Source organism: Diaphorina citri, unplaced genomic scaffold (assembly GCF_000475195.1).
Source record: "Diaphorina citri unplaced genomic scaffold, Diaci psyllid genome assembly version 1.1 scaffold177, whole genome shotgun sequence".
NCBI lineage: Eukaryota > Metazoa > Arthropoda > Insecta > Hemiptera > Psyllidae > Diaphorina > Diaphorina citri.
In genome coordinates, this window is record NW_007377614.1 from 247,310 (window position 1) to 259,233 (window position 11,924).

General features: G+C 36.2%; 1 protein-coding gene across 2 annotated transcripts in view; it reads left to right on the forward strand.

Annotated features, from left to right (window-relative positions):
• Positions 1-10,643, forward strand: part of LOC103505486 (ABC transporter G family member 20-like) — a 16,163-nt gene extending 5,520 nt beyond the window's left edge. The window contains exons 3-11 of one of the 2 annotated variants that reach the window (XM_026820817.1): positions 1,909-2,045; positions 2,345-2,552; positions 3,441-3,621; positions 3,952-4,070; positions 4,369-4,439; positions 4,992-5,080; positions 9,303-9,479; positions 9,867-9,953; positions 10,218-10,643. In XM_026820817.1, the coding sequence (XP_026676618.1) occupies positions 1,909-2,045; positions 2,345-2,552; positions 3,441-3,621; positions 3,952-4,070; positions 4,369-4,439; positions 4,992-5,080; positions 9,303-9,479; positions 9,867-9,953; positions 10,218-10,432 (1,284 nt within the window). In that variant the 3' untranslated portion in view covers positions 10,433-10,643. Of the gene's footprint in view, positions 1-1,908; positions 2,046-2,344; positions 2,553-3,440; positions 3,622-3,951; positions 4,071-4,368; positions 4,440-4,485; positions 4,557-4,991; positions 5,081-9,302; positions 9,480-9,866; positions 9,954-10,217 lie in introns of both variants that reach the window. The other variant, XM_026820816.1, reaches the window with a different exon arrangement.
• Positions 10,644-11,924: the final 1,281 nt, after the last annotated feature.

Below are 11,924 nucleotides of genomic sequence, written 5' to 3' on the forward strand. Positions count from 1 at the left end.
AAAAAAAAAAAAAAAAAAAAAAAAAAAAACAATTCAATGCAGGCCACTTGCATCGTAGATTGTAGAATGCTACCTATAATACAAACTTTGAAAAGAGTAGGATAGGGGACGTCATAGTTCTCGCCTCGCCCAACTCAGATTGGTAAGGCTGGACCTTGGAATTGAAGATGGATAAATTGACTGTCATTATTTTTGGCATTCACAAAATAACTTCGGTCTTTGAATTTAGACATAGCTCTCTTAATGTCGAAAATCCATCTTATTAGAATAATGACGAAAAACTGTGCTAAAACAAGGCGAAAGTCAAGAAATCAATTTACAAAAATTTAGAAAGGCCATGCAACTTCCAGTATGAATGCATTGCCTCAAAACAACTTGTCAGAAGGGTTTTGTTCTTCTTATTCCTAACAATAGAAACGTGTTATATACTATCAAAATATTAAGCTTGTCGGGTCAATAATTCCAATAGATAATAATTATTATCATCCCTGGGGTCAGTTAGGTCAATATATGAGCCCTAACATTCTGACATCAAGTCTCCCTATCAACAGAGGTTAGGGTCAAACTCTGCCAATCAACCTAGAAAAATAATTATACTGAAAACACAGATTAGTACAAACTTTACGCAATCAACTAGCTTCCTTCGGATATAAATAATGATACTTATCATATAGGTATCTATAGTAACCATTGTACCTATAGTTATTCATTGTCATGGTTCACTATTTAATGTATAACTGTCTCATTAGGTAGTTTACCAGGTTCATTTTCAATATTAGGAAATGTGAATAGCAATTAGTGTGCTAAATACCTATAAAAGTTAAGAAATGCACGAGCATGAAATGAAATCAACGCACAGGAAAATGCGGAAACACAAACTCAGAGACTTCAACACCTGCATGCTACTAGATACCTACTGTTAAACAATACGACTTGCCTATTACTTACAGATACGAGTATTATCACTAACATGTTAATATATCTTCTTAACATTATACATATTGTATTTTCATTTCATTTTTTCTTTTTTACGGCCATGCGTGATTTCATCAAGAGAATATTCTGGTTCAATTTTGGCAGATGTATCGAATGTTAGCGTCAACATTATTTAAGCATTTGACCACAATTAACGGTAGTTTCCTACTGCTCGAGTAAAGGAACAAGGGAGTCTTTTAGACCTCTTTCACTTTCCTCTGTTTGTATTATGAATTTTTTATTAAATGTCTTTAATTTTGACTTTCAGCTACGCTCTACTGGGTGCCTCAGGTTGTGGTAAGACGACTTTACTCAGCTGTATTGTTGACAAACTCCCCCTGGACGCTGGTACTATTCACCTCAGTATTACATCCAAGCGATACCTGGGCTTCATGCCACAACAGTTAGCACTCTATCATGAGTTCTCCATCAGGGAGATGTTTCAATACTTTGGTATCCTGTATTCCATGTCACAGAGAGAGATTGATCATCAGTTAGACACGCTGATGCAAATCCTATCCTTACCTGATGATGTGTGTGTTTAATTGATGGGGAAAAAACAAACTTCTTATGCTCTTTAATTGTCTATTTATAAGTTCTACATTTACTACAACATCCTCAGATAATATGCATTCTTTTTAGTTCGGGTCAGTCTCAATGTCAAATTTAGCGTTTTCGTTTAAACGCCTTTACTTCTATTGACTTCCCCTGTTGAAAATGTTTCAGCATATTGCAGATGATCTCGAGGCTGCTCGACAGAATCTTTATAAGAGTGATAAATTTCACGGTGTGCTGAGAATCCCCAGGAACTTTAGATAAAATTTTGCTATGTGATGACAGTACCTAATAGTGTTGTTCTTCTTTTGATATGCCTATATTTTATACCGCCCTCAACTATATATATTAAAGTTGGTCCTGTTGTTTTACTTACAGTCAGTGAACCTAGTCTTGAAACCGGAGAAGCAAGAACCAGTTCCTCCCCTGTACCATGAGGATGTTAAGTCTGTATCCAAAGATCATATTCGATGTCAAATGTACAAATATTTCAACTGGATGAAGAGAAACATATTGTAAGTTTAACGTGGAAATGATTAACAAACTGGTAACCACCAACCATTAGTCCTTACCCATCATAATTCAGAGATTCAGGATATAACTTGGAATGCTTTAAAATTTCAAGACTCTAAATTTTTGCTCAGAATAAAGGGAAATCTTATTAGAAAACTTTATTAATCTATCAGGAACTTTAACAATTTTTAATACCACTCATAGAAATGTTGATAGATAAAGATGAGTTACATTAGAATTACCAGTCACGGTCTCCATTGCTCCTCCACTAATATAACTGATTTCGTCCACCATGTTGCAGAATAGCGCTCTTCGTCATTCTACTACCTGGCGTTAGTGTCATGTTGTTCAATTTCGCATTCCAAAATCTTCCCCAACTCTCCCTAGCAGTGATAAACGAGGACTCTAACTGTACAAGTGCTATCCCTATGGGCTGCGATGAGAATCAGACGGATCTGAGCTGTCACTATTTGAGCATACTGTCTGATAGAAGGTGGCATTGGGATTTGGTAAGATTCACCTGTTATTTTATATGTAAACTCTCAGCAGGTTCATTCGGACCTTTATTTCAGTATGTGAGAGATAGCACTGGAAAGGTCAAGGGTTTTCTGTCTCGCGATTTCGCTGAGACTTCAACCAACGACTTACAGTGGCTTCACCCCGTGCGATTGAGGTCGGGAAAGCTATTAGCACGTGATTACCCAGAATTTTACCTTTCCAGACAAAAATCGCGTGACGTAAGGCAATGTTGCTTACTTTGTGATCCGTTGGGACCTGGTGTATCCAATATGCTCTAGTGACTGACTTGTACTCCACCATTGGTATTCGGTTCAGGAAATGTATTCACGACTTGTCGTTTGTTTGAAATGAAATTAAGAACACCGGTACGGGGGTGGGGCGGGGGTTGTATTCCCATTTCCATCTGATATCAACCCGTCTTGCATTATTCACAGCAACACAAATAAAACCCCGAGACGTGAATGGCACACTTTCACAACAATCTCATTCCGAAGAAAAAAGCGTGGGGGAGAGAGAAGAAAACTTGAATAGTGAGAGTTTCGACAAAAAGTAACGAAACTTCAAAAGTGGTCAACATAAATAATGCAACACGAAATACAAAAATGCAATGACAACTTTTTGTTTCGATGAGTTCTAGTTTAGAAGGATGTCAGACTCTTGTGGATGACTTTTTGGTGGCAATGTGTGTGTTTAATTGATGGGAAAAAAAAAACAAACTTCTTATGCTCTTTAATTGTCTATTTATAAGTTCTACATTTACTACAACATCCTCAGATAATTTGCATTCTTTTTAGTTCGGGTCAGTCTCAATGTCAAATTTAGCGTTTTTGTTTCAACGCCTTTACTTCTATTGACTTCCCCTGTTGAAAATGTTTCAGAATATTGCAGATGATCTCGAGGCTGCTCGACAGAATCTTTATAAGAGTGATAAATTTCACGGTGTGCTGAGAATCCCCAGGAACTTTAGTATCGGTCTTGTTACCAAACTGATTCAAGGACGCTCGATAGAAGAATCACTCCTAGCCTCTTCCTTCATCGATGCTGAAATAAATAGAGGAGGTAAGCTTATGAAAATTAGGCAAAATGATTTTATACACTCTCATTAGGCCGTGATTCTATTACGATGATCTTCAGTCCTAATTATAATGAGCCGACGTTGTCGTGTACAACACATTTCTATGTGCGAAACATTTAGAAGCAGTGTAACTTTGTATGTAACCTTGTTTAGAGCCTTTGGTCTGATTTGATAGTGTGACGGAGTCAGAGCTTTCTTTAAATAAGATTAGAAAAGTCATAACTGCACTTCAAGTTCAGTTTCCTCTGACAAAATATTTTACTAATCTGAGAACTTCCTTCGATCTATTCTCAATATCCTGTGCTTGATTCCAGATTTCGTCCGGAGTCATCAAATGGAGGATGGTCTCCTGCATAGTTTTCAATTATTCTACAAGGAATTTATCAAATCCTGTAACTTAGATGAGAGACTCAGCCGGTTACCTCCTATCAATGTAAGTGTCTTCTTGAAAAGTTTAACAGATGATAACAGATCATTGATGGACCAGACTTCACAAGACCATAAGATAGACAAACCAGAGGATTTACTACCCCAAGTCTGTAGTCTAGGAACTCCAGCGAGTAGAACCGCCTTTCCAAAAGTACCAGACTATAGATTCAAATTTGACCCATACAACAACCAGATATCACAAACATTGGTGAAATTATTCTTCTAATCTCCTGTTAAATATATGTTCAGGAAATATCAGAATAATTGAGAAACATCCCTGATTCTTACCATGTTTGTTTCAGTTCGCGGAGCCGATATTTGGTAAGAAGGAGCCTGAGTTTGTGCAGTACATCTCATCCGGATTGATCATTCAGTAAGTTGAAATCCATGTAACATATGATTTATGTAGTTTGTTTCAGTTCGCGGAGCCGATATTTGGTAAGAAGGAGCCTGAGTTTGTGCAGTACATCTCATCCGGATTGATCATTCAGTAAGTTGAAATCCATGTAACATATGACATAATTATGTACACCCATATGATGATTCATGTACATACCTACATAACATAGGTATTAATCTAGGTCGCATTGTGCAATAATTGAAGTTTTCAGACGAAAACAAATGCTACGTAACGTGACCTGTTTATAAGTATCATCGTAAGATTTCTAGTTGGAATTTTAACACCCAAGGTTTCCTTCTGCATCTTTATTTTCCCTTCATTTCCATTTCTCTTTCAGATTTTCTCATTCTATTTTGACCCTGATTTAAAGAACCACTTTAACCATGGCCAATCGGCCATTGAGTATATTCATCACCTCATTCAACTTACTATTATAATCGCTGTCTCTTATACATACATAATTATGTAATTTGTATTTGGTATCTTTATTGAAGCCTGAAGCCATATTTTTTCCATTTGTTTCAGGATCAGCTTTTGTTTCCCAGTTCTGTTTTCCGTATCCTCCCTGACTGCTGAGAAGTTGTTGGGTCTCATGGAGAGGAGCTTGGTAGCAGGTATATAATCAGGAAATAGCATTAAGAGTGCCTAACAACAAACAACTTATATGACAAGGAACTGTATGGGTATTTTTGTGGGATTCTAACACGGTTCAAATTTGTGCATTTTTTTTTCTCGATTGTGGGTATCCAACCCGGGACGTAACCTTCTGTACGGCGAACTAGCGCCTTCATTAGGAAATTATAACCAGGGATCGGGTATTCGTTTTTTTTTTTTTTTTTTTTTTAAGGGGTTTGATTAAGAGGTTGGGACAGAGGATAGGAGAAAGTCAGAAATTCCGAGAACAAATCTAATCTGTTTATAAAAGTTCCCGGGCGTTAATCGAACCCAAAACCTAGCGCTTACAAGGTAGGAGCGCTAAGCGCTACCCTACGAGCGAATTAGGCTCGCTCATCAGGAATTTAAACATGAACACTATTGAACTCAACACAATAAATTCTCATATAAGATAGGAGTAATGGGGAGAGTGCAGATGGAACGTTCCCCATTGACTGCTGTGCTGTGTGGCATAAAAGACTCGACATATATTATGTACCTTCCTCCTAGAATTACCTAACTAGAAACTATACGAGTATTTGTCCGTAATGTAAAGTTCACTGTGTGGCTCGTAAGTACAACAAAAGTTTCCACAGGTAGGTATATTTATACGTAGCTGGTAATATAGGTAGATATCCAATGTGCCAAATTTTAACATTAGTGCCGTCACTTTAGTTATTAGAACAAGTACAGTGTCATAACCAGTAGGTAACAAACACAAAGTTTCAACTCAATTATAAAACTTGAACACAAATGACTAAAAAATTGAGGTTAAATTTGTGAATGGAACGGGGGGAAATGTGAAATAGGTGGATGCTATAAATATGGGAGATGAAGAAAAGCAAATAACAGAAGGGGAAAAAAACTAGAATAAACACGGGCGGAAATAAAAAAAAAGTAAAAAAAAGAAAAAAGTTAGTCTTGTTTGTTTTGGAATGCAAATAATAATAGCTACGTAAAAAAAAAAATAAAGTTTTCAAATCATATTGATACACTGAACTAGCAAACTTCGAGAGGGAGAGAGAGAGAAAAGGAGTGGGAGAAGAGAGAGAGAGAGAGAGAGGGTTTTCTATTCTCAGAAATATGCAAAGCAGGTAGAATTTTTTTAAACCTTCCTTTCTTGAGAGTAAAAAAGACGAGAAGGGAATTTATTCAGAAAATTCATGCTCTGATATTTCATGCTCATGTGATGTTCAACAGGCGAAAATCGTAGAAAGCTAGAAAGTTCGTTGGATACATTCCTAGCCTAGATATCTATGTACTACAAATACTCGTGCCTTAGGTATGTAGATTGTAGATACTATACGTAGGTTATCTTTTACCAACCAGCATCATGCATTTATACCGTACCTACTTGTAGCTTGCAGATAGACACACCCCTTAAATAGTGAGGATCCTATGGAAATACTCGTATGATGCAAGTCCTATGATCAATTATTAATCAAACGTCTTATATTTATTTGACTCTTTTTCTCTCACTCGTGCCTAGGTATGTAGATTGTAGATACTATACGTAGGTTGTCATTTACCAACCAGCATCATGCATTTATACCGTACTTGTAGCTTGCAGATAGGCACATCCCTTAAATAATGAGGATCCTATGGAAATACTCGTATGATGCAAGTCCTATGATCAATTATTAATCAAACGTCTTATATTTATTTGACTCTTTTTCTCTTATTTTCAAAATGTTAGCTGATGCAAATCAAGGGGTAAGAAAGTTAACCCTTCATTGGTTTCTAGAACAACTCAGTTCCACCATTCACCGCCATGAGATGAGTGAGTGATCCTCAAATATTTTTTTCCATTTGTTTCAGGATCAGCTTTTGTTTCCCAGTTCTGTTTTCCGTATCCTCCCTGACTGCTGAGAAGTTGTTGGGTCTCATTCTCATTAGGCCGTGATTCTATTACGATGATCTTCAGTCCTAATTATAATGAGCCGACGTTGTCGTGTACAACACATTTCTATGTGCGAAACATTTAGAAGCAGTGTAACTTTGTATGTAACCTTGTTTAGAGCCTTTGGTCTGATTTGATAGTGTGACGGAACTTTAGTATCGGTCTTGTTACCAAACTGATTCAAGGACGCTCGATAGAAGAATCACTCCTAGCCTCTTCCTTCATCGATGCTGAAATAAATAGAGGAGGTAAGCTTATGAAAATTAGGCAAAATGATTTTATACACCCTCATTAGGCCGTGATTCCATTACGATGATCTTCAGTCTTAATATTATAATGAGCCGACGTTGTCGTGTACGACACATTTCTATGTGCGAAACATTTAGAAGCAGTGTAACTTTGTATGTAACCTTGTTTAGAGCCTTTGGTCTGATTTGATAGTGTGACGGAGTCAGAGCTTTCTTTAAATAAGATTAGAAAAGTCATAACTGCACTTCAAGTTCAGTTTCCTCTGACAAAATATTTTACTAATCTGAGAACTTCCTTCGATCTATTCTCAATATCCTGTGCTTGATTCCAGATTTCGTCCGGAGTCATCAAATGGAGGATGGTCTCCTGCATAGTTTTCAATTATTCTACAAGGAATTTATCAAATCCTGTAACTTAGATGAGAGACTCAGCCGGTTACCTCCTATCAATGTAAGTGTCTTCTTGAAAAGTTTAACAGATGATAACAGATCATTGATGGACCAGACTTCACAAGACCATAAGATAGACAAACCAGAGGATTTACTACCCCAAGTCTGTAGTCTAGGAACTCCAGCGAGTAGAACCGCCTTTCCAAAAGTACCAGACTATAGATTCAAATTTGACCCATACAACAACCAGATATCACAAACATTGGTGAAATTATTCTTCTAATCTCCTGTTAAATATATGTTCAGGAAATATCAGAATAATTGAGAAACATCCCTGATTCTTACCATGTTTGTTTCAGTTCGCGGAGCCGATATTTGGTAAGAAGGAGCCTGAGTTTGTGCAGTACATCTCATCCGGATTGATCATTCAGTAAGTTGAAATCCATGTAACATATGATTTATGTAGGTACATATACATAACATATTAATCTAGGTCGCATTGTGCAATAATTGAAGTTTTCAGACGAAAACAAATGCTACGTAACGTGACCTGTTTATAAGTAGTATCATCGTAAGATTTCTAGTTGGAATTTTAACATCCAAGGTTTCCTTCTGCATCTTTATTTTCCCTTCATTTCCATTTCTCTTTCAGATTTTCTCATTCTATTTTGACTCTGATTAAAAGAACCACTTTAACCATGGCCAATTGGCCATTGAGCATATTCATCACCTCATTCAACTTACTATTATAATCGCTGTCTCTTATACATACATAATTATGTAATTTGTATTTGGTATCTTTATTGAAGCCATATTTTGTATTGATCAGTTTACTGTTTTAATTATGCAGATGTTTCAGATTTATCAAAAGTAGTTTGGATTTTTACAAAATATGTTTTTGTTTACTTTATTCTGTTTACTTTTTAATTTTCTTTATTTTTCACTTTCGTAATATACCAAAAAAATTTAAATGGCGGATAAATCCGTAAATTTGATTCTAAAATTTCGTGTTCAAAATCGGTAAAAAACCCTTAATATTCAGATTTTTTAACCAAAAATCGTTAACTATTCCATAAAAATCAATAAATTATAGTTGGTTCAAAGTTGTGATAAATTTTTACTTTTAAAAATATGTTTTTTTGCTACTTGCTGAATCAAACAAAGGGTTCTATGACCCCTCACAAAGCTTGGTGAGTTTTTAGTTATTTTCACTTTAATTATGTGTGGAATTTCACAGATCGTCACTTTCACCTATTCCAGGTACTATAAACCCGCGGCCTAGCGCTTACAAGGTAGAGGCGCAACCAACCAAGCTAACTTATAGGCTGGCTAAGGACATTCGTTAGAACATGCTAAGTTGCAAACGTTCTGTACCGTCTTGTAGGAGACATACCTCACTGTAAAATGCCTCTAGAAGCCGAATGTAAATTTTTACACCCATCTCTCTCCTCTAGGTCTCACGATTCTAGAAGTGGTGCTAGCCCATTCCTGCGTTTGCTTCCTCATGAGGGTAAAATTAGAGCGTCACTATTTGTTTACACTTCCCTCTCCTTTTTTTCTGTACCGTCTTGTAGGAGACATACCTCACTGTAAAATGCCTCTAGAAGCTGAATGTAAATTTTTACACCCATCTCTCTCCTCTAGGTCTCACGATTCTAGAAGTGGTGCTAGCCCATTCCTGCGTTTGCTTCCTCATGGTGATTACTCAGAGCACCGTCGCCATGCTATCCCAGTACTGGCTATGGGCACATCCCTTCCATGGGAGCATTGCGCTGGGGTTTGCCCTCCTCATGTCTGAAGGCATTTGTGGCACTATGTTGGGTAGGTGAACTCAAGACTGTCTGCTAGAGGTAGAACCTCATTGGTAAAAAGCGCTTCTTTTATCAACATCTTTGTTGCACTTTAGCCGGCAACATTCAAATTAGGTGAATCTGGTTCGTGTAGGAGAGGACTGTGGAGATTATGTGCTATTCACAGAGAATGAACAGTGAACATGATGAATACTATAGTATGGGTATGGATACCTGCTACCTCGCGATCCGGTGTATAGGATGTCATCCGTCAGTAAAAGCCTGTCCGTCATTGTCCGTGTTTTGTCGACAGTATATTAAGTACCTACTTACGTATAATATTTCGAACTTTTCTTCTCAATATTCATCAGAAAACTATTATTCTTATTTGTTCTAATTTAATATGAATCTCTTCCAGGATTCTTGGTAGCGCTGATGGCCAAGACTTATATCCCTGGCACTATGACTGTGGGGACATTGAACTCTGTGGTTCTGTTGTTCTGTGGTAAGTCTAATATCAAATACGGGAAAAATTCAACGCTTTAAAACAAAAATACTGTCACGTTCGAATTAAACCAGAATTCACTATAATTTTGTAACCTTTTGTTACAAAGGATTGTTAATGCAAAGGGTTCGTTATTTTATTATTTTATGACAAAAAGTGTAAATGCCTCATTTGTTACAATCCAAAGTCAAAAACACACTAAGTATGGTACAACGGGTTCCTGTTTGATGTTCAAGTTTGTTCCATCCTCTTCTCTTCCCTCAGGATATCTCTGGCCTCTGGAGGGCATGCACCCCTTAGCACGACCATTCTCCTACCTCCTCCCTCCCACCACCGGGATACAAGCACTGCGGGCCATCATATGGAAGAACTACTCCATATCTCATCCAGAGGTGATGGCCGGGTTCCTACCTCCCTTCGTTTGGACAGTCCTGTTTCTACTTAACATGATCTACTATGTCCGACGTAATCACATGTGATTGGTTGATTAATTCAGTATTGACCAATGACAGGGCTTGTAACAGATTTAATCACAGTACAGGCCTAAGAAAATTGAAGTTACCATGCTATTACCATAATAGGTAGTATTTTATTTATTGTATTTATTATTATTTATTGTACTAAGTTACCTACATATTTTTAAATTTTGTAAAAACAATAGGTATTTTATTTTTCTTCTGAGTGTAAATATAACGGTGTATAGGTAGGTAGGTAGGTAGGTACAGGTAGGTATGTGTATGTACATATACCTAGCTTATTAATAACAAAATTTCATTCAACCATATTTATTTTTAGCGTAGGTAGATAGGTTATAAAAATAAGTATTTATTTCAATAATATTGGGTACCTAATAAATAATTTAAAAAAATAATAATAATAAATAAATAAATTTGTAAGACCGCCTGTAATGGCCGTTGTCTATGCAATGTGCAAAGCATGAATAAATTCCAACCCGGAAATCCTCGTCAATGAAATCGAGTAAAACTTTCGAGCAACCCTTTAGCTTTACTACCTACATATATCCTGTTGAATGCAAAACCATCTGGATTTTGGAGAAGAAAGAAACAGAAAATACACAAACTGTAAAGGTTGAATAAGGATAGAAGGACTCGAAAACGGCGAGAGGGGAAAAAATGGGGAGGAGTGGCGGAGAAAATTGTACATTTTGAAGAGTCGGTAGGTGGGCAAAATGTACATTTTTTCCAGTTCCTAGGATTTTCAAGCTCAAACACCTATACCAGTTCTTAGTCTTGTCCCGGCCGTTCATACAAGCATATCTTTTTCAAAACACTCACGATTTTTTCCTTCTTTAAATAAAATTAAATAAATTTTATTTAAAATAACAAATAAAAATATTTTACAAAAATAAAATTTTATCCTCATATCAACTATGTAAATATTTTTTAAAAATAAATTATTATAAAAGAAAGTTTCAATATTTCGTGCACCTATTGAATTTATTTTCCGTTTCGTCGTTTATCGAAAAAGTTCGTTATCAAAAAGACTTGATTTATACCTCTAGGTAAAATATAATTCTATTTTTGGTAAGTCTATTTTTAAAATGAGCTCCTCTGTGTTTGCTTTGTGACTGAAATTTTCTTCAATGTTTTCAGCAGGAAATGGACTTGAAGTTTGAACGAAAAATAAAGACATTGCCTGAGGTAAAAAAAAAATCTCAGTCACTGATATTTCTTTTCTTTTAGGGGATTTAAGAACCTGTAGCTGAAAATATTCCTCCTTTTCATAATTATTGTCTGTTATTTAATTTGCGTAAAAGCTTGTTGCAAAATGTTCATGGTATTGAACAATCAATCTCCAGATTCAATGTTCATAGCGCTAACCAATATACAACACCGAGATTAATTTATAAGCTGCTGAAATAGATATTAGTATTAGTATTAGTGCTTTATTTAGACTGTCGAATTAGGACATGTAGTCCCATTATCTCAACAGTTTAATATTGCACCACTT